The sequence below is a fragment of the Prunus mume genome, linkage group LG5 (genome assembly GCF_029339155.1).
Source record: "Prunus mume cultivar Tortuosa linkage group LG5, ASM2933915v1, whole genome shotgun sequence".
Classification (NCBI taxonomy): Eukaryota; Viridiplantae; Streptophyta; class Magnoliopsida; order Rosales; family Rosaceae; genus Prunus; species Prunus mume.
Window position 1 is genome coordinate 21553289 of NC_142702.1, and position 22749 is coordinate 21576037.

Genomic DNA, 22749 nt, shown 5'->3' on the forward strand with positions numbered 1-22749 from the left:
TGGTATCTGTCAGTGTAGCAGCGAAGAAAAATCCATTCAATTACAAACTTTCTTCTTCCCAAACAAAATGTCATTTTATGCTGAAAATAGCAAAACAATGTTATTCCCGGCCAATTACGCAATGACATGTGAAAGAGTTACTTCTCATTCCAATCACCCAATTTGATTGGTTTCTGTCAGTGTAGCAGCCAAGAAAAATCCATTTAATTACTGACTTCCTTCTTCTCAAACAAAACGTTATTTTATCCCCGGCCAATAATAATAATAATAATAGACCTTTTTGAGATGGTTCCCAGAATTCATGGAAAAAGCCCTTATCCATAGTTAATTCCAAGTGACAGAATTCACTTTACCAAACTCCACCATTCTGCCAAATTAACTATGGATGGGTTTCACCACTCTCCAAGCTGTAACAAACAAGAGACTGAAGCATGAAAACCAACAGTACATTTATTTACAGGGGGGCAAAGGAAACTAATACAAGCTGGGGAATTTCTTTCCCTTCCCAATATCCAGTCTTCTTTGGAGTTGGGGATGAATTAAGAAAAGGCTACAACATCATGTACACATACAAACATTTTAAAAGAAAGACCAGAAATCCCTATGGATCTGCTTGACCTGCCACTTGATCATCACAAGAATCAGATTCATCTTCACTTAGTTCCTCATCACTTGATTTGTCTTCTGGGACAGCTCCTATATCTTCAGGCTTAGCATACTTCTGACAGAATTCTGTAGGAACGATAGTATAGTCACGTCAAAAGTTATGGGGAATGCAAAGCAAGAGCTGTATATATCAACGGGACCCAATCTATCAATGACTGATAGTTACACAATGTCATGTGTAAGTACTGGTCATTCATAGGTTCAAGCTAAACCCAATCAAAAAGTATCGCCACCGCCACCCCCCCCTCCCCCAACACCTGTCTATGTTTAAATTAAGAATTTGATTTGAGTTGAACTTGGCACTGCAAGTCAAACAAACTTCTACCAAATTAGTGTTAGATTTAGCTTGCCCGGATCCAATCCAGTTTAGAATTCAATTAATTTGCTATTAAAGGTGACAATTCCACATCAAATTCTACCAGATCCACCTTCCAGCGGTCCAATAAAACACAAAAATTTCGTCTTGCTTGTCAAAGACTAATCAATCAAGAATCCAACAAAGTCATGTTTAGGCATGCATTTGAATGTTCTCGGAAACAATGGACATCAGATATTTTTTTGGGGTCGAACGAAGAAAAAAAGGCTAATTCCCCATACACATCATAACACATAGCCAAGATCAGCAAAATATCCACTAGATTTAAAATTACCACTACTTGACCATCATTAATCCCATTCCAATTAGAAAAACTACTATACTATCAAAACCAGAAATGTTGTTACCACTAGCGCCCCCTTCGCTCACATCAATTGCAACATCTCCAGTGTCAACTTACAAAACAAATGAATCCTTAAAGAAGATTGTTTGGATCGACCATTGTTCCTAGTTTTCAATCAAAGGTATTGTTGGAGAGAAGGTTTTTATGCTAGCAAATACAAATAAAACAAGGCCTGTCATTTTCTCACTCATTGAAACACACAGTTTTGGCGGCTTCAACTGTTTCTAGTGTTGAAGATTTGTTTTTAAACAACATCACAGTACAGATGAAGGTTAACCGCCATGCAGCATGGATACTTAAGAAGTGTATTGAATGCTTCCTCGGTTATGATTAAAATCCAACCTTAAGTACAATGATAATTACAAAATCAAAAGGCACTAAACAAGGCACTCAGATTGTCTGATATGTTAATAGGTTTAGATGTCAGTAAAAGCTCACATCTCATCCATGAGACAAAATTCTGCGTATACATGCATAATTTTATTTCATGTTTGGTAATGCACATGCATGACTTATTAATGGAGAAATTTATGATTGCTTCTCAAACATAACACAATGCAAGGTTCTCAACTCAACACAATTTAAGCTGACATCTACAAGAGTAAGACAAGCAGTGTTATGTCAACACTCAGAGTTATACTCCACAAACACAAGGTTTAACACTATTGGAAAGGTCATATATGAAGAATCCATATGTTCCTGTCAGCACTAATCTTAACATGGATACAAGCCAGCAACAAATCTCAAACTAGCACAACACAGATGCATGACAGGGAAACAAGAACCTAAAAAACAATCAATACCTTTAACTCTTTGTTCGTAAGCAGCTCTGTCGCGCATCATCATAGCGGCAGCCTCTCCATTCAAAGGGTCTGATGGATTGGGATACAGCAGAAGCTGTGGTAGGAATACTTCAAATACGTTCACCAGATCTGGGAACACAGGCTTGTAGATATGAGACCAATAAAGTCAACCATAAAAATGGAAAGAAACTTGGATTTCAGTCTAAAGAGGTGGCTAGTTAAATGTGTTTACCAAACATGGGGCTCCACGTTTGATTGATAACATCTAAACAAACTGAACCTGACCTGAAATTCAATTCCATCATTACAGTTAGAATTGAACACTTCCTATTTTGAGTTGGTTAATGGAGCACGCTGCACATTTTACAATAGCATGAATTCTTGACTGTTATTACTCACATCTCATCAACATTTGGGTGGTAGATCTTATTGACAAAGCCTATTGAGGGAGATTTATAGGGATAAGCATCTGGTAATTCAACTCTTATCCTCCACACCCCTCCCTGATAAGGACCTGCCAGAATCCATGATATGGAGCAAACGGGATTACGGAGTCGAAAAGAAGAGAAAATTTACCGGAGATTCAAGTAGCTATTTCCCAAACCAAATTATCAAAGCCAAATAGAGCAATGGCCAAACAACAAATTTGTTTAGCTGTTGTCAAACACAGTTATAACAAGAAACAAAGAGCAAATTAATTTCTTTATGATCATCAAGGGGCTAGATTTCTTCCAGATTTGCAATCAAAAGTAGTAACTGGAAAAAAAAAAAGTGGATAAAATAGAAGAGAACAAAACTGCAATTCCAAAATATACAGTAAAAGAAAATGATAGGGACTAGATTTTTTTTTTTTTGGGGCAAAATAATCTACAGCTGATAACATCTAAAAATTGCCAACTTAGCTAAATCAATAGAGAATCAAAATTAGCAAAGACCCATAACAGAAACCAACTTAAAAAGCAAAAAAAATATCTTGTAGAAGCACTAAAAATTAGAAAATAAGAGAGGGGTAATGAAAGTTTACTTTCACTGGGTCCATGGAAATCTACATAGAACTCATGCATTCCATCATTGATCATGTCTACCTTATAATCACTCATCATCCTGATAAAGCACAAGGGAAAGAACAGGTAAGATAAGCCACAACAAAAAGGAAAAAAAATATTCAATATTTTTTGGATGAGACTATTAATCAGAAAATTCACAGTTTCATCAAGTCCATCTCCCTGCGTTTGCTTGGGGAAGACATGGTTTTAGTGGCAAATCTTTCTCCTTTGTTCTTCTATGCTATGAGCCTATGAGTTATGAGGAGAGGAGTTTCTAGCAAACTTAAAGAACCAAAACCGGTTCAGACAACAATAAGTGAAACTAGGAGATAATAAAAATGATGGCTGAAATTTCTAGTAGGACCCATTTGAAATTTAATACGCAATTTTTTACATGGCTCACAGTTTCATCAAAGATTCCTCCTTTGTCAGGGATTCTATTCACCCAAACATTACTCACCCCATTACACCTAATTCAACCAAAAAATAAAAAGACATGGCTTCGTGTGGGAGTAATTCGGATAGGTCAATAATTACTTTTATATAGAATCACTTCTTCATATAATCACTTTAAGTATTTTTAAGTGATTTTATGGTTGATGCTTCTCCCCGTAACTAATTTTAACAGTCTCAAAATCACTCTCAAACGAACTCCTAAGCTTCCTCCCAACAACACATTCTAGCAAATTCCCAAAACATCCTTAATTCTTTATCTTTTCAAAATTTGGAAAGGAAAAAAATAAACAATTATAAAAAGAAAGGGCCAACTTTAAATGACCTTTGTGCCATGGCCGGTCTATAGTGGAAGAGAATCAGAATTACTTATTTTAATCAGAATTATTTTCATTAATTTTACATAGGGGTAAAATGGTCATTTAATTTTTATTAAAACTTGGGGTAATGGAAGAAAAGGAACATTCATATGTGATGATCAATTATGCCAAACCATTTGAAACTAAGTAATTCTTCCATTACCCTAGCTACAAAATATAGCACCCACCCATTCTCTTGGATTAGATATGACCTTATGATCTTGAAGGCAACATGATCATGTGGGGTCACCTAGATTAAAGCCTGGGGTATAGCTTGGCGAGTGGGTGAAGCACATTCTTAGAACTCACGGGCCTTCTTTACATCAAAAGATGGATTTTGACATAAAGAACCTAATCAGCATTTCCTCTTGCCAATCAAAGCAAGTTTGCCTTGCTTGCATCACTTGCTAATTTCACAAGGGCAAGTTTTGGTTTATTTATTGGCACATCTCGCATCTACCAGGCCTTAATTTTGTTTTGTTTTTATTTTTATTTTTAAATATTGATAAGTTTTTTTACAAATTTTATTTTATCACTTGTTCTGCATGCGTGTTCATTTTTAGTCTCACAAATCAACAGTCTCCCTACAAACTAACGTATGAATCTAAACTTTGAAAAACAAAGTGAAACAAGTTATTGTCACATGGACCAAACTCAAACACATGTCCCATGGCCCCAAAACCATGCTCAACAATTGGAAGCTGGCGTGTGGAATGATTAATTAAACCCACGAGCTTCTTTGAAGTTGCTTCCAGATTGAAAAGTCCTCATATAGAGACGAATCATTCATATGGAAAATAACTTGAGAAATGTTAATCGAACTTGTTTAAAAGAGAGTTCTGATATTAGAAAAATAAGAATCCACCACATGACTTTATATACATGGATAAATACTCTTAATTATTTGAACTACAAATTCTTTCATTTCAACTAAGAATTTAATTAAGTGCATGTGTGCGATTGAAGCGATAGTACAAATATATACGCACCTAATCATAGTTAACTATTTGCTTATATTTATGGAACCATGATTATGCTTATGGACATGTATCAAGTGTTGAGAACAGTGGTGATAATACACTTTAGATTAAAGTGGTGAGAAAAATACTATATAATTGAAAGAAATATTCTTTAAAAAAAAGTTGTGACGAACTTTGTTATTAATTAAAGGATACAGCAGATTTGTTTGACCAACTTTCTATATTTTGTTGTGAAAAAAAAAAAAAAACCTGCGTGGTCCACTGAAAGTGTCTAACCTGAGATTCATTGAATGCTTGCGTGGATGGATGCTTCATTCTCTCTTCTTTTTTTCTCACTTTCTTTTTTTCAAAAATATGAACAGGAGAGAGCATTCATCAACTAAAAGAAAAGAATCTAATGGAGTTGACTATAGAAAGAAAAGACATTGGGTTTTCTTTTGTGCAGTGCACAGATAAGATCTCTAGAAATACTCCTTGATTCTCCTAAACTCAAATCATATCCTCATCTCGATTTCCATGAATCAATCAGATTATTTTCATTTCTTGATTTCTTGATTATTAGGATTTGTAATCTTTAAAAATTTCCTAATCCTCGTTTAGCAGCTTAAAAATCAGAGATAATGATCCAACAAGCGCCCAAAATCTAACCCAAACACATACGAGTACAACCTGCAAGCTTGTTCATATACATACATTAATGCATACCATTACCATAACAGACTAAAGCATCTCTTGGGGAGAAATAGAGCCAATTTCCCCGTAATCGGTTGTATACAACTATGTGAGTAATTTTATTTTCTATATCGGTAAAATAAATAAGATTTTAAAGAACTACACAAATCTGTTCCCACATGTGTGTGAATGTGAGATAATGGACCCGAGATATGGGCTATGTAACCAAGGAATACATTTAAAGCATTGATCAGACTATTTGACAATAAACTAGGGACACATAAGAATGCAGAAACCAAAACAAAAATGACTGAGGTAAAACTCGTTCCTTTAACCAATTTAAAAAACCATTTCATTTGCAATTACAAGTTCTGTCACGGAGACCACAACCTGACTTCACCGTACCACTGTTCAGGATCTACATCTAACCACTTATCTGTTCCCTATATTCATCCAAAGGGTTCTTTTTCAGTAAGCTTTTGCTGTCAAAAACCTAAATGAAATGTGCAAAAAACAAAACGACTCATATTTGAGATTGGTAATCAAGAATTGACATGAAACTATATCTCATAAGATGAAATCACGGAAACCAGACTTAGAGAGCATCATTGCTGCTTTCATCGCCACAGCTGCGCTTCCAAGCCCATGTTTGTCACTAAAACCCTTCAAAACCACTTCTGAAAATGACAATCTTTATAACCCAATATTTCTATTTCAAAGACACAGATGATTCTGCCGTGGCGCACTAAGAGGATTGTCTATCTTGAACACTCTTTCCAAGCATTCCACAAAATTACTAGGCTTCTCATTCTCCCAAAAACAAAAGTATCTAACTGCAAGCCAGATTTCAGATGGCTATCTGCATTTTGCATGTGGCTTGTGTGGGGATTTTAAAATTGATTTTGATGGCTTGCGTTCTTCATCCCCAAAACCATTAGTTACTGATCCCGACTCTAATCCTTCGTCGTCACTATCAATATTGTTTGGAGTAAACCTGTTCTGGTATCCTCTACGGTGCAAGAGAAAGACATTGAAGTAGTAGCTTACCAATTCTCTCCTGCTCTTCTTAGGAAAAGACTTGAATATCTGATCCCAAAAGGTAATCCCAAGAGAAGGAGGATTTGACTTTACTATGTCCTTGAACTTCTTTTCTTCTTCCGCTGTCCAAGAGAGCCCAACTTCCTCGCCCATCTGATTGAATTCCCAATGGTAGAAAGCAGGCCCCAGTTCTAGCTTAACTCTTAACCTTTTCTCAGAAATGTGAAATCGGACACATTCTATAGAACCTGACACTTGGCAGCCACAAGATTCTTGTCTTCCCTTTCCAATAGGATCCCTCTCAATTAGATATCTGTGCTCTGGTTTTTCCAATGGCCAAAACCTGGACCCCAACCACTTCAATTCACTTTCAGAAGCCTCACCAGTCCATTCAGGTAAATGAGCTTGATAATTTGACCCCAGTGGAATGTGGCTTGGAGGATATCTGTCAAGTACACCGGTGAAATCACTGGTTCCAAGTAACTGATCCTCCATCCCTGCCATGTCAGGACTATAACTGGGCGAGGATGACTCTGAACCGGTTCTTGATTGTGGCATTGTCCCCCCAGAAAGAAGCTTCTTTTCCAACCTTAGCCTCTCTCTAAGATTGTAAGATGAGCTAAAATGGTCATCATACAAGCTTGGATGCATCCTCTGATTCTTCTACAAGTGGGAACATGATTTAATGTCAAAAAAGCAAACATCTGAACATATTTACGTCGTTTATCAGTGTGAACAATATCTTAATATAGTAACCATGACATCAGATAGAAATAAAATAAAACATATATTACACAACCTGTGTACAGGTACGTCAATATATTTTTATCTGAAGGTTAAAAACTTGTTTTACATTTTGGAAAATGAAAAGGAGTTACTGACCTGACCCAAAAAAATGCTACGTAGCTATAGCGTTACAAAATGTTAACTAGCTGATAACAAATAAGCACACCAGTTTAGCATGACATAGTAGAACACACATCAGGTATTGGCAGCATCTTCACAAAAACAAAAGATACAACTGTTTGTTAAATTGTCTTGCAAGGAGAATAGAGCAACGCGTTCCTGAAAGATTTAAACAGCTAGGGAGATTCAGTTTGAGGGACATCTTTGTAGGGTTTACTTTGTATAGTAGTTTACTGATCTGAACAGTCAACTTTTTAGGTCTTCCCCCAAAAATCATATGTGCAAAAAATCATCCAAATAAAAAATCATTGAACCATTTAAATGGTAGTCATTTTAGTGTCTTTTTGGAAAGACCACATTCATCTATTTATTATCATAACCACATGTCTTAATGGACAACGGTTTGTCTAATTTTTTTCAAGAATCTATGAACGAAGACTTGGAAAATAGATGGTTCGGATCATTGAAATACAAAGCGAAGTGGGCTCCACAAGGTATCCCTCAAATAAGTTAATTTGAGAGATCCCTCAATAGAAGGGGACTCTTCAAACAACATCTTTAAGTTCTATAAACCCACATTTCTGGAAAAATGAAAGAAAAGCCCCTTTTTATACTCAACAACATACCATAAATCAAATTGACAGAATTCGATTTGATAAATATGCATGAGATTAATAGAATGATAGCATTCCATATCCAAAAAGAGCAAAAGCTAATAAAGCATATTGGATTCAGTTACAGAAATGAAGGCAATCAAATAAAAGCATGACCAAAATTAAACAGAAAAAGTGTGCATGTGTGCTTGCAGAAAAATACACGAACAGAGCATATCAAAATTTATACACAAGATTAGAAAATTTTCCAATTATCTCAATAATTATAGCACACAAGATATGATGTTAAATACCTGCCAGTTAGACTGTTCAGCACCTGAATCAGCATGCTTCTTCACAAAGATGGCTTCTCGAGCACACAAAACCTGCATCCAGTTCTCCTCATTCCCAAAGGACTTCCACTTCGACCTTTCTGGTAATGAACCAACTGCAGGATCACAAGGATCCTTCGCAATCATTCTAACCCAATTCAGCATTCCACACAATGATTCTTGCTTCCTTTTCCAAAAAGAATTTGCTTCTTCATCTGTAGAGGGATCCAAAATCACCGCATCTTCATTGCTAATATCATTGTATTTCTTCCCTCTACGTGATTCCCCCACCTCACTACCACAGGATGGCCCTCGCTTCCTTTTACGAAAAGAACTCACTTCACCTGGAGAGGGATCCAAAAAAATCACAGCTTCATCACAATCATTGTATTTCTTCCCTCTACCAGATTCCCCCACCTCACTTACCTCACCATTGTCACACACTTTCCCGACATCCTCCATGCTGTTCGTCAAATCCAAATTCTTATTCATTAAATTAACCGTACATTTCATGGCACCACCTGACAAAGGCACATCACCATTGCAAAAATTTCCAGCATCCCTCCTTGAATCCAAGTCCAAGAACGCTTCACTAACAACACTTTTCTTGAGCCTATCAGACTCTGCTACCTCACTTCCCACCTCATTACTGTCCTTAAAATTCTTAGGTGACAATTCAACATGCGGGTAGCCCCCATCTTTCACCTTTTGATCAGAAATCTCCGGAAAAACCTTTGTAAGCTTATCCTCCAAGTCCATGAACTGCTCTGTCAAATCGAGGCCACTAATATCCACACTCCATTCCAAGGCCTTATTTTCTATAACCCTCTCGAGTAAATGCAAATACTTGACATAAACCAACTTCACAGCCCAGCCAAGACCCCAACCCAAGCCACACTCTTTAGCCACTGAATCCCATACCCTGATTTTCGAAATGGTATCGAACCCACCCCGCTTTCTCACAACCCAAAATAGCTTAAGCAAATCCACACGCTGCCCATTACCGATCATTGGAGGCAAAGGCCGAAGCAAGCCCTGGGCAGAGATCTCTTTCAGAAAAACCCCGAGTAACTGATCGAACCAGCATCGGAGCTTATGGGGCACGTCTAAAACGCAGCGTTCTGGAGCTTCCGACTGTGGTTCAAGATCGACCGAGAAGCCGTCCGTCTCGTTCTTTTTCGGGGTTTTGGCGCAATCTAAAGCGGACCCATCAGCTACCATCGACCACCCTGCCATGGATTTCGAATTCAAACCCTAAAAGCAATTCGTTGGTGGTTGTTTTTTTTTCCAAAAACAAAACAAATCCAAAACCACACACAGAGAGGCAATAGAAAAAGACTTCAAAATTAAAAACAAAACGAATGATTTTGATAATATATATACATGAAAACAGTGACAATTAAGCATCTGGGTCGTTCATGGAATATGGAATTTTGGCGGGAAAATAGATCTATCTAGGGCTTAAAAGGCAAAGTACAGAGTTTCGGAGTTTGGACCCCCCATGAAAATCTCAAATTGTTTTTTCAGTCCCGCGCTTTCCCTCCCTCTTTTATTGCAGTCATTGATGATTGGGTGTGTGCTTGTGTGTATGTGTGGGAGAAAGAGACGGCATAAAAATTTCCATGTTTTTGAACAGAAGGAAAAACAGAAAGACCCACACAAAAAACCACAATTTAGGCCAACCTAATAATTTAGGTCCTCACAAATGGAGAGAAAGAGTAAAAGAGAAACCATACCAGTACTGCTCTTGTATTTTTTTGTGGGGGTTTTTGCATTTTGATTTTGATGACTGATGACCCTTTGGTGGGTGGTGGTGTCCTCTTTGAGTCTTTGATTCTTGACCTTTGGGCTTTGGCCTCTCTCCCTTTCTCTAGCTCTCTTTTTTTTTCTCTCTCTTTCTATCTCTCTCTCTCTCTCTCTTTATATTTCCACCCAAACCCAACTCTTTCTTTTATTTTTTTTGGTGAGATGTGAGAGGGGGAGAGTTTTTGATGGCAAATTATAAGATTTTGAAAAGCTAATAGGGTTTTTGAGAGGAAGGGTCACAGTCCCTTTATTTATAGCTGCCATCATCAACTAACCTTGGTTAATTATTTACTAGGTGGTTGAGTTATAGATGTTATGGGTTGAGGTGATTTTAGTGGAGAAAAGTCTCTTCTTCTTTTTTTTTTTTTTTTAAGAAGGGAAATATTAAATTTGTTCATTAGGAATGTCCTTGGAATAATAACTCTATTTTGAAGATCCATATCAAATGAAAATTTCTTTTGCACAAGGTGAGTGTTGTACCACTTGAGAACCTAAGAATATATTGGACGATTTTCAAAACAATTATACTTAATTTTTTTTTCTTTCTAAGTTTCAAGTTCAAATCTTCCTACTTAATTTTTTTTTAAAGAAAAAAGGAAAAAAGAGAACGACAAACAGAGCTAAGCATGAGTTTGATTTCAAAAAGGTTGGGCATGATAAAGACAATATTATGAAAGAAATAGGAGAATTGGCATCTTTGAGTTATAAGTTGAGGTTAAAGTCAAAGTTTTGCTATAGTAATTAAATAGTTTAAAATGCGAGAGGCTTGTAACTCAAGCGATTATGAGGCTTGTAACTCGAGCAGTTATGAGGCTTCATTCATGCATATGAGGTCTTGTGTTTGATTCTCCTTCATAATATCAATCGTATTTAAAAAAATAAACCTAAAACAATTCATTTCAAGATGGAAATAAATCCTCTTGATAAGGATTACCACAATAATAAGGCATTACCACCTTATGTGGCAAGTAATCCTCCTATAATAGAAGACTTCCTTTACAAGGATTCCTATATATTTGAGATTGTTTACCTAAATTGGGAATTTCAACAACTTTATAAAATCTGTCATACAATGCATAATGCCTTCACCTAAAATTGTTTTATGGCTATATTGCAGAGAATTGAACTTTGGATTTATCCGAATCCTTAGGCATGACAATTTTCTCTGATCCTTAGTAGCCTCTGGGCGTAGCCACACTTCCTACCCTGTTACACGTTTAAGCTTTTTAGTTTGTGTTTGTACTTCTGTTTTAATAGCATAATTGTATGATTATATGTTGCATTTTACATGTGTTTTTTTAGCTGAGGTACCTTTTTTTCTTTGAGAAAATAAAAACTACAAAGAAAACCCACACGGGCAATCGGTATTTTACGTTTTATTGCACTTTACATGTATTAAATTGCTTATTAAGAAAAATACTATAAATGAAATAGTTATTGGGGCCTTGTTGGGGGTATAATCTAAAATATCGATAATATCGATGAAATATCGAGGATATTTCGATTTTTTCGAATTATGAATATTTCGAAACATATCTATATACATATCGTATAAATATTGACAATAATATCGAAAATATCGATGTCGATAATTTCGCTCACACTTCAGTAATATTTTGTCAAAATATCGGTGTAATGTCACTAAAATATCAAAAATATCGATGTAAAGGAAAAAAAAAAAGGGAGGAAAAAAAAAACACAAAGGGGATTTGAACACCTCCCATTTTAGTCCTCCAACACCTTAATCACCATATATCAATTATGTTTTAGTGATAATATACTCAAAATATTTATATTTATATAGGTGGCATATTAACAATTACATGCAAAACTATTTTGGGGATTTATCATTTGATGAATACTCTTCACAATACGCTTACTCTACACATAGAGATGATGAAGATAGTGAAAAATTTGAACCTTATAGGAATTCCATGTGGTACTAAATCACTCATGTATCTTACCATGCAATGTATAAAGTATAAAATATTGTAGTAAATCATTATATATAAATGATTATGGTGTGTGTTTAATATTTTTTTCATTAATTACTACATATTTTCTACACTCATAGTGTTTGCTAGCTCGCTGTATAATCAACTTTAATCAATTAAATTCATCATGTAATGCATTTCCTTCTTTTTTATTTTTTTTTTATTATAAACTAATAGATAATTGACTAAATAAACATTCTCCAAAGTTTCAATAAAAATTTTCAAGTTTTTCTTACAATTTCCATGGTTTTTATTCAATTTTTATCGATATCGATAATATCCCGATATTTACATAGAAATTTCCATGTTTTTGAACTACCGATATTTCCGATATCATCGACATTTTAGACCATGGTTGGGGGATCGAGATGGTAATGGCGAATTCGGCCTCGACCCGCCTTGCTGCAGTTCCGATTGATCATGACCTAATGCCTCACTCAATTTTTGCACCTTCACTCATTTCATCGGATGAAGAATCAAATATCACTAAATCACTAAATCGAGAATCCCATATATATATGGAAACATGCCCTTTCAAGGCTGGGTATGGCAATACCATCCTCGTCCCCTTCCATATCCCCGATAAAAAAAATCGAGGAATCCCCGTCCCCGTTGAGGGCTACCTCCCAAACTCGCACTGAATCCCTAGTTTTTATTAAGAAAAATATTTATCCTACATTATAACACTTTAATTTCATGTTAAATTATCATTTAACTTAATTACAATCAGGGCTCATTTGGGAGTGCTTTTGGAGCAGCGAAAAACGCTTCTAAATGGGTGAAAAACACTTTTGCCTTTTAAAAATGGTGTTTGGCAAAAATTGCAAAAGCGCTTTGGGTGAGATCCAAAACCACTTGGAGTGGTTTTGGAAGAAGCACTTGAGATGTGCTTTTTCTTAAAAGCACTGCGGGACAAAAACAAAGGAAGCACTTGGCTCCCTTTAATAAAACTTTTAACATGCCGAAAATACCCATATTTATTTTTTTAAAAAATGCCAAAATACCCTTTATTTTCTTTTCTTTTTCTCTTTATTTTTATTTTTATTTCCTATGTTTATTATAATATTTTGAGATTCTTTACTCTTTTTTTAAGTATTTTTAAAAACACTTTTACTATGTCAGTCAAACACTCAACAAAATATTAAAAGCAACTTTATATAGTGTAAAAGCACTTTTAAATGTGACATCCAAAAGACAAACTGCTTCTTTGTAGAAGCGCTTATGTCATAAATGCTACTGGCATAAGCGCTTCGAGAAGAAGTACTCCCAACGAGCCGTCAATTGAATTATGCAATTCAGCTCAACAACTCAAAATAATCTCAATTCAAATTGACAAAACTAAATAAATATTATATTACATCATAATCATACATGGCTATATTATATTATATTAAATTAAATATATATATATATATATATAACACTATTGGGCCGAGTATGGGTATGGGGATAACAATCCCTTCCTGGCCCATCCCCGATGGGGAATTTTTAAAATTCGGGAATCCATGTACCCTCCCTCAAAATATGCATCTATTAGGATCGGGGACCTAGCCCAACGAAGATTTATGCCATCCCTAGAGAATCTCTTATATATGATTTGATTTAATTCAAAATGCGATCATTATCTTGATATATGAAATCAAGGCAATTAGAATATTTATAAGATTGATTTTATCTGAAAATTTGATAATTAAGATGATTAGAGATAATTATCTATCTTAAGGAGAAATTGGAATACTTAATAAAGAGAATTTTATTGGAAGATGAGGGTTGTATCCAATTCAAACTTTTAATGACTTTTATAGAGTTCAAAAGTTTGGAGGTATTCAATTTTGATTTTTAAAGAGTTTACACAAAAAAAAAATTTGCTATTAATAATTAGCCTAAAAAGTATGGAAAAGTCATTCATTTAATAAGCTTTTTAAAAGTCATTAACTTTTGAATACCACCAAACTTTTAAAGACTTTTTAAAAGTCACAACTGAATACCACCAAACTTTTAAATACTTTTAAATACTTTTTAAGAGTCACAATTGAATACCACTGAACTTTTATAAACTCTTTAAAAATCAAAATTGAATACCTTCAAACTTTTGAACTCTATAAAAGTCATTAAAAATTTAAATTGGATACACCCCTTAGTTTGCACTTTGGGTCCTGGTCCAAATATAAGGGATGAGAGATTGATGTGTTCTTCTTATTCCTTTTGTAATTGTTCCATAGTCAAGTTTACTTTGTAGTGGTTTCTATCCCAAACTAATTTTACATTTACAAGGCCACGTTCGGTGGCTAGGTTTGGACCAGATTGGATAGTTAGATTCAAGGTATGCTGAAGTAAGAAATGGAAGTCAACCTTGAAATTGTGTTCAGATTGAAAACAGCAAATGAATTAGTTATGAGAAACATTAAAAGCCCCACAAAAATGATAACATATCAACAACTTATAACATATCCATTTTAATCCCCGCAAAATGAAAAATTCCTAGCTTCATTTCTTACTTCAACATACCTTAAATTCAATCGTAAGTACCAAGCATTGTTTGTAAATGGATGTGCTTGGGGAAAAATTAGAGAACATGATAAGGATGAGGAAATTTATGTTTTTAATATATTATATTATATTATATTATACATTATATTTTTATTATATATTTGTTAATGGGCGGGGATGGGTATAGAAGATGGACTGGTGGTACGAACATGGATGACGAGGGCACCAGATCCCGCTCCATTATATCGACTCTTCTTTTCTGTGTTTTCTGTTATTTTCATTTGCAAGTAATTGAATGCTGCTGGCTAAACTTTTCTGTGATTGTATAATAAATAAAAATACCTATCAATGGGGTGTTAGTTGAATTGACTCAAACTTCTGGTGTACTCCCAAGTGGTTTTGAGTTCAAACTCCTATGGTACCCCATGCATGTGAGTATGCCCCCATTCCTTTTAAACTTTGGCCAAAAAATTAATATAAAAAAACCTATTTATAACAAACATTTACAGTCAAAAGAAAAAAAAAAGAAAAAAAAAAGTTGATTTTGTATTCTATATAGTTTGAGTTTGACGTCCATTTTCTTGCCCACTCCATTTTCTAGGATCAACTAGTTCTTCTCCAGTCCATTGTCGCATTCTTTCTAAGGCTTGTTTTACCTGCAATTTCAATTTGGATCAATTGTTAAATTTACCACAAAAATAGATTATACTGGCTAATCATAAGATTAATTCCTAATGGCAAGCTAAGCTCATTGAGACATTATAATTAAAGTTGATGGGGAAACAAATATATATAATTTACCTCTTTGTTCCAGTTGGTCTTATAAACTATGCACAAGAGGATAATTGTCTGCAGTAATGTCCCAAATATCATGCCAATCCAAATTCCCTAAAATAACAATGCTCGTTATCGAGAAAATAAAAATGCTTGTTAGCATGTTAATCATTAGTGCAAAAGGGTGTGACCTATAAATTACTTAAATATATTGCAAATTTCGTAGCTAATTAAAATGAAAGGGATGAATGAAGATGTATTTTCTTCAAATATGTTCTTCCTTAATTTCTTGTTTACTATTACAATTAAAATATATTAGTTGCAACCCTTTTGTTTAAGAAATGGTGCATGATGACCAATGAAAAATGATAGTTTACCTCCACTCTCAAACTTGTTTTGTAACCGAGAAGAAACCCAAGAGGTAGGCCAATGACATAATAACAAAACAAATTTATGTAAGCCACCAAAGCTTGCCACCCTCCTCCAACAGCAACACCTGTGGAAAAAAATTTCATTTTTTACCTCAAGTTTTTCCAAGATTGATACTATTTGGATGCATAAGTAAAGGAATTATTGAGTGAAAATTTGGACATGATTATATGTAATCGTGAATCAGTGATCATAACTTGTTGTTCAATGTCAGACCGTCTGATAAGAGAATACTTTACCTGATATAACAGGCTGAACGCTATTAAGCAACATTGTAACACTGAGAAGGAATGCTAAACGAGAAACGGCTTGTTTGCATCTCTTTGCTGTCAGTGAAGATGATAGCAAAATGATCCTTGGCTGCCAGGATAATCGCTGCGAAAAATAGCCCAATGAGGAGAGACTCGAGGATGATGATAATGACTGAGTATTTTGCAGCTCTAGGATGTGCTGATCCGAGCTCATTGGAGACTCGAACGCTGCAAGGAAGTAAATTAAATGAAATCATTGCATAAACTGATCACATGATATGACAATTGATGAGTTATTTACCATTTCAGCCATAGTATTTAATGTAAGAATAAGTACACATCAACTATTACATCACTTGGTCAGCTAATGCGGTATAAACAACAGGAAAGTTCCTTACCTTATGGCTGCATTGATCCCAATAAACAGCATGCCTTCCCACCCATTCACATTCATGCTGAAACAGAAAATCAAACACAAATCAAATTAAAAGTTTGATTCATCGCTTCATTGGCATACTCTAGTAAGCTTGAGGTTCACAAGAATCAAAAGGAAGACAGGGAAAAAATGGTTTACTGTTTAGATATGAGCTCACCATATTGAAAGGGAGCCAACTGCAATGACAGGGTTATCAAGGTGTCCAGTGAGAACAATTATGGTCATGAAGTACCAAATTTCTAGGCAAAGCATAACAGCTGAAGCAATGGAGAGTTTTGCAAAGGACCATAGTTCCTTGAAGGCCAACCATGACAAGCCCTTCCAGCCATTATTGCACCAATAAACTATATAAACCACCTGAGCTATTGCCATCCCCCAGGCTGAGATATCATAGGCGACAGCAGCGCCGCTCGTTCCCCACCCGAAAACTTTAATGAAGAGATAGAGAATTCCTATGTGTATTATAAGAGCTGCAAAGCCAATCCATGCCAGAACCTGAACCCTGCTCTGTGCCTGCAAGAACTTCTGAGTTGGAAAATTGACGGCGAGGGAAAACATTTGAGGGATGGTCTGGATAGAGAATTTTCCAGCTAGATCTGCAATGTCATCTTCTTGGCCAAGCAGCTTTAGGACCGGCGCAGAGTATACGTAAAGCGGTAGCAATGCGAAGCAGGTGGCGAATAGAATTAGCCATGAGCGCTGCATGTAAACTCCTAGCATGTCTACTTGTCCAGCACCAAATGCCTGCCCACAGAGTGTTTCAAGTGCACTTGCCATACCAAGCTGCAAATTCATCCAACATTAATTGATTGCTTAGTTTGTTTTAAGTTTTAGCCATGAAATCAAATAGAATGGCTCACAAAAATGACCAAATAGATATACTTCTACACACACATAAGCATTCAATTGTTTGTCACAAACAGTTTTCTTCAAACCATGCTAATGGCCCCCAAGAGAAACCCTAAAATTCTAACTCCCTATCCCAGAGGGGAATAGTTTAGCTAACACAATTAAGTGAGACAGACTTCTTGAAACAAGTTTATGAAATTTAAAATGATAAAACCTTATTGCAAAATTAAACGAAGATTATATTTAGAAACATGAGCATGAGGAGAAGTTTGTAACATTGAAACAGGAGGAGCTAACCAGGAAGCCGAAGGAGAAATTTGCAATGACAGAGAGAGAAATTGCAACAGCAGAGAGCTCCACATTTCCAATATGCCCAACAAAGATGTTTGTGAAGGAATTAATACCATAGTTGCACAAAATATTGAAGGCAATTGGCCCTGCAATTCTCCAAAGCTTTGTGGTCTCCAAATAACATATAACCTTGGCGTCGGCGAAGCTGCGTATGGGCGGATAATCTCCATCACTGGAGCCAATGAATGCAGGAGGTGCATGGTGGAGGTCTGCAGTTTCCATGGCTGAGACTCCATCAATCGTTAATGTTGGACTTTGTAGCTCTGCTGGTTGCCCAGGTAAAAATCCAGCAGAGGCCTCGGCCTTAGCTGCATCATTTTCTTGAAGGGTACCTATTTTTACAAACTTTTATTGAACCCTTTAGCCTTTGACCTTCTGAAGCTTGAGAACGAAGAAACCTGAGGAAATTTTGATCATCTGTTTCTCTGGGTTTCTTTTTGTTTTATTTAAAAAAAAAAAATTCTGCGTCAGTAAGAATTTTGGTCTTTAAGAATGTTTGCTGCTGGCTATAATTTAGGTAGACCATAGAAAGAAATCAACCTGACAAAAAAGATGACCAAGTCTTAGTTTGTCGGACAGCAAGTGTTCAGTTTTCAGTTATTTCTATGCAGGATTCTAGTTACATTTGCCTTCAATTGGGTACAATTCACAAAGTCACCATATGTTTATATTTATGATACACAATATATCATATTCATATGTTTCATTTTTACTTTCTCGTCCACCTGTCATAGCCATATTTTTTTGGTGGTTTTTTGTGTGTGTGTAGTTTTTCCCTATAAAAAGAAAAAACAATTGCTGGTATGAAACTTTGAAATCAGGTGGGACTTGATTGATAGTTGGATTGCCATAGTAAATCTAGGTAGCAAGAATTGTCTTTTGTTTTTCTGTCTTTGCGTTTTTTATAAAAAATAAAAAATGCATTGTTCCTTTACTTATTTGAGGAAAAAAAAGGATAGAAAGTGACAATAACTCACATTTTTAAACAAAAAAAATCTCAAATTACCAAAATAATATCTAGATGGAATGACAAAGATTTCTTAAAAAAAATCCATATATCCCACCAAGAAAAATAACTATTGCTTAGGACACAGAGTTGGTGAAAAATAATCGTCATTCATGACCTTTTTTTTCTTTTTCTTTGTGCATCTATAAAGTCCTTTGTAAAAGAATCCCATGACCTTTGCAAAAAGGCATGATCATTTGCAAAAAGGTGAACCAAAAAAGATAGGGAATATCTCTCTGTAAATACCTAAAGGCTAAATGTCAAAACTGTAATCATGAAATGTGATCCCAAACCCCACAATCATAATCGGAAATGTCTCTCACTTCAACCTACTGATAAAATTCTGATTGTACATAGCTAAGTATATTCTCACCACAAACAAAGTACATAGATCAGCAAAGAGTAACTAGTTTTCCAGTTGAAAAAGAAAATGTATAAATTGGGATTTCAAATCTTGTAAAGATGTAATTTCAGAGGCAAAACTTTCCACCACCAGCAACATTATATACATCATCATACTCTACAAAAGATCTCTTTGCAGTTTTCTTTACATGAAAAGAAAAAAAAAACCTGTTGTGAAGAATGTGGCCTGGAATTTATTAGCCTTGGTCAGTAAATGCCACTGAACTTCTCTGGTTATCATGCTCAATCTCATTCACTAGGGAGGAGCCATTACCAAGAGACGATTCTGAACCACAACTAGATAATCTCGTGTTATAACCGGAGAAGTCGCTGCCATTAGACAACCCAATTCCAGAATCAGCCTTTATCCCACAAAAAGACTCCCCGGAAACCAGTGCTTGCAACAATTTGGGAGCTGGAGGAACAGTCACTTCCACCACCCCTTCCAACATCTTTACTACCATCCCCATTGTAGGCCTCATTGCCTCAGAATCCTGTATACACCACACTGCCACCAATGCAACACGCTTTGCCTGCTCAATACTATATGTGCAGCCGAGCCTATCATCAAGTACTGCCCTCACATTGCCCTCAATTATCTGCTGTGCTGCCCAGGGAGGAAAGAACCAACTGTCGGTTTTTTCACCTCCACCCTCTCTGCCACCTTCAGATCGGCGTGCCTCCACATTTCTGCGCCCCCCAAGTAATTCTATCAATGTCATTCCGTAGCTGTAAACATCGGCTTTTGTGGTGATTGCCACACCAGATATCCACTCTGGCGCCACATAGCCCCAGGTACCCCTCATTGTGGCTAATACCCGACTAAAGTCCCGGCCAAGTAGTTTTGCTAACCCAAAATCTGACACCTTCGCGGTGTAATCACTATCAAGCAAAATGTTTTCGGGTTTGATATCACAATGGAGTATGCAATCTCTACACGCCTCATGTAAATATGCAATGCCTCTTGCCATACCAACTGCTAGACGAAACCTAACATCCCAACTCAAATTTGGACCCTCTCGACGTAGATACGCACTAAGAGCACCATTTGGCATGTATTCATAAACTAAAAGTCTATGAGAATTTTCTGAGCAGAAGCCTCTAAGTCTCACAAGATTGACATGTTGAATGTTCCCAATGGTGCAAACTTCGGCTTGGAATTCTTTCTCTCCACCACCTGGCCTGTCCAAGCGTTTCACAGCAACAACAGTAGAATCTGATAACTCCCCATGGAAAACTGCTCCAAAGCCACCATGCCCAAGTTTGTCTGAAAAACCCCGTGTTGCAGTGTGAAGTTCTTTATAAGAAAACACCTTCAAATTTGAGGCCTGCTGAAGTTGAACAACCCCTTCTTTTATTTCCTTCTTCTTCTTCTCTCTTCTCCAAATCAAAACCATCACCAGCACCACCACAAACCCCAAACCCGCAACCGACCCAACAATGCTAGCACTCAAAACTACAGGATTCAACTGCTTCTTGATCTCAACCTTCAAATTTTTCTGTACCCTTAAATAGAAGACCTCACCGACTGCACCATCAGAGCTCAAATTCTTCAAATTCGAGAGAGACCCATAATAAACTTTACACACGGTACTATTGCCATCGTAGTTGACCCCTATGCAAGAACAAATTTGCAAGCATGTGCGTTGGCAATCATCCAAAGTAGTTCTATATGACTTAAAGTAAGAACCTTCATAGCTCACAACACCAACTTTGTCAAACCCATCACCCCTCTCATCACAAGACTCACCATATTCACCCATCCAGTGGCAGCCACCAGAGTAGTCCCCATAGTTCCAACTAGGCTCATCCACAGGATTAAAACCAGCGAGGCATTCACAGGGCCTAAGTGCTTCACCACTGCAAACCCCAAAAGCCCCACACAGGCCAAACACTCTGCACTTGTTCTCAGGCTGAGACCAGAACATGTTCCAGGTCTGGGTTGCCCAAGTGAACTGCCGGAGCTGACCCGAAACGTCCATCTGGAACCGGGTCAGCGGCGGGTCCAACCCGTTATCCAACGGCTCCTCGGTGAACCCGAACGACGCCGTTGGCTTAAACGGGTCGAGAAAATGGAACTTATAGATGTAAGGCACCAACATCTCAGGCACATTTATGAACCCGTTACCGGTCCAATTCCCAGTTCTCCAGTAAACTACAGTGCCATTGAAAAGCAGCTCAAACTCACCGTAGTTCGGTGGTCTCAGCCGCAGAGAATACGAACCTGGCGAGGGGTCTCTGTAGCTTCGCCAACTCGTCAACGCTCGCTCGCTCGTCAAGTTCATGCCGGGAAGCCACGTGTCAGTCGGGTAATCGAAGCTCTGCCACGCGACCGTGCCTCCTTGGGTGAGCAAAACCAGATTGCCACTGTCCAAAAGCTGAACGTCAACACCAATCTCCGTGTTCGTGCTCGACCACACGATAGAATTACCCGGGTCCTTGACCACCAGTCGACCCGATCCGGAGATTTCTAAGCTCGAGAAAGTGAGATTCTTGATGGGTCTCTCTCGGTTTGCGACCCAGACGCAGGTCGGGACTGGAATCGAAGCGTACCAAATGCCCAAGTACCAGTTGGGTTCATCGCCATTGGTGGAGATGAAGCCGAGAGAGAAGGTCTTGTTCGCGCTCGAGAGAGTCGAGTTCCCAAATACCACAACTTTGCTTTTTCCCAGTATTGGGTATTGAAGCGATGCGAGTAAGGAAGACTCCGTGAGCGAGGTTGGAGTGGGATTTGAAGCAATGGGAAAGTTGGAAACCTGGGGCCTGTTAAAGAACTGGGTTTCGTTTTCGGCTGAAAATTCTTCAATGGGTTCTTCAATTGTGGTTGTCAGAAGAAGGGTTTGAAGCAGAAGAAGAAGAAGAAGGAGAAGACGAGAAATGGGCAACATGGTAGAGGCCATGGAGGGTAGTGGTGGTGGTGGCGGTGGCGCGGTTTCATGGAAGAAGAGAGATATGGCGGTGGGCCGATTTCATGGAGGAATCAGAATAACAAGAGAGAGAAAATACGGTGGTGGTGCGATTTCGGTGGGGAAAGAAGGCGAAAATATGGAAATAGAATTTAAAAATGGAAAAGAAAATAATAAAATAAATTAAGAAAAAGAGGGAATTTGCCTTTTTGGTACAACGGGAGAGAGGGGACCAAGAAGTGGACTGTGGAGGCAACATGGGAAAGTTAAACGCGTCCAAACGTGATTGCCTGAAAATATTCTATTTTCCATTTTTATTATTTTTATTTTTATTTGGTAATAAAATTATAATCAAAACCAAGACCAAGACAAAAAGGTCTCATTGTCATTGACAAATCTTGCTCCTGTCATTCTCCATGTGCTGCGCATGGTTGTCATAATCTCTGAATATCTAAATTTATTTTAGTTTTCTTTCTTTTAATTTGTAA

General features: G+C 36.9%; 4 protein-coding genes across 6 annotated transcripts; all 4 read right to left on the minus strand.

Moving 5' to 3' along the window:
• Positions 1–425: 425 nt before the first annotated feature.
• On the minus strand, positions 426–3552 carry UBC6 (ubiquitin-conjugating enzyme 6). Its single transcript, XM_008234804.3, has 6 exons — positions 3394–3552; positions 3213–3292; positions 2588–2702; positions 2421–2473; positions 2189–2317; positions 426–732 (listed from the first exon to the last, which is right to left on the minus strand). The coding sequence occupies exons 1-6, from the start codon at positions 3435–3437 to the stop codon at positions 602–604; spliced, it is 552 nt and encodes a 183-aa protein (XP_008233026.1). The 5' UTR covers positions 3438–3552; the 3' UTR covers positions 426–601.
• Positions 3553–6009: 2457 nt separating this feature from the next.
• Positions 6010–10539, minus strand: LOC103332104 (ARID/BRIGHT AND ELM2 DNA-binding domain-containing protein). Of its 2 annotated transcripts, none has more exons than XM_008234803.3 (3): positions 10304–10539; positions 8550–9796; positions 6010–7399 (listed from the first exon to the last, which is right to left on the minus strand). In XM_008234803.3, the coding sequence occupies exons 2-3, from the start codon at positions 9786–9788 to the stop codon at positions 6554–6556; spliced, it is 2085 nt and encodes a 694-aa protein (XP_008233025.2). In that variant the 5' UTR covers positions 9789–9796; positions 10304–10539; the 3' UTR covers positions 6010–6553. The 2 variants fall into 2 exon arrangements, with proteins under 2 accessions (XP_008233025.2, XP_088908897.1); XM_089052771.1 differs by having other exon boundaries at positions 8550–9821; positions 10304–10507.
• A 4617-nt stretch (positions 10540–15156) lies between these two features.
• Positions 15157–18172, minus strand: LOC103332103 (MATE efflux family protein). The gene is given in 8 exon segments (XM_008234801.3): positions 15157–15513; positions 15659–15745; positions 16009–16127; positions 16300–16372; positions 16374–16539; positions 16710–16766; positions 16905–17530; positions 17894–18172. Coding segments are annotated over 8 exon segments (1509 nt in total). The 5' UTR covers positions 18170–18172; the 3' UTR covers positions 15157–15408.
• A 68-nt stretch (positions 18173–18240) lies between these two features.
• Positions 18241–22439, minus strand: RLK4 (receptor-like protein kinase 4). Of its 2 annotated transcripts, none has more exons than XM_089052612.1 (2): positions 19524–22439; positions 18241–18380 (listed from the first exon to the last, which is right to left on the minus strand). In XM_089052612.1, exon 1 carries the CDS (start codon positions 22253–22255, stop codon positions 19553–19555), a length of 2703 nt encoding a protein of 900 aa, XP_088908738.1. In that variant the 5' UTR covers positions 22256–22439; the 3' UTR covers positions 18241–18380; positions 19524–19552. The 2 variants fall into 2 exon arrangements, with proteins under 2 accessions (XP_088908738.1, XP_008233019.2); XM_008234797.3 differs by having other exon boundaries at positions 18348–18487.
• Between the last annotated feature and the right edge of the window lie 310 nt (positions 22440–22749).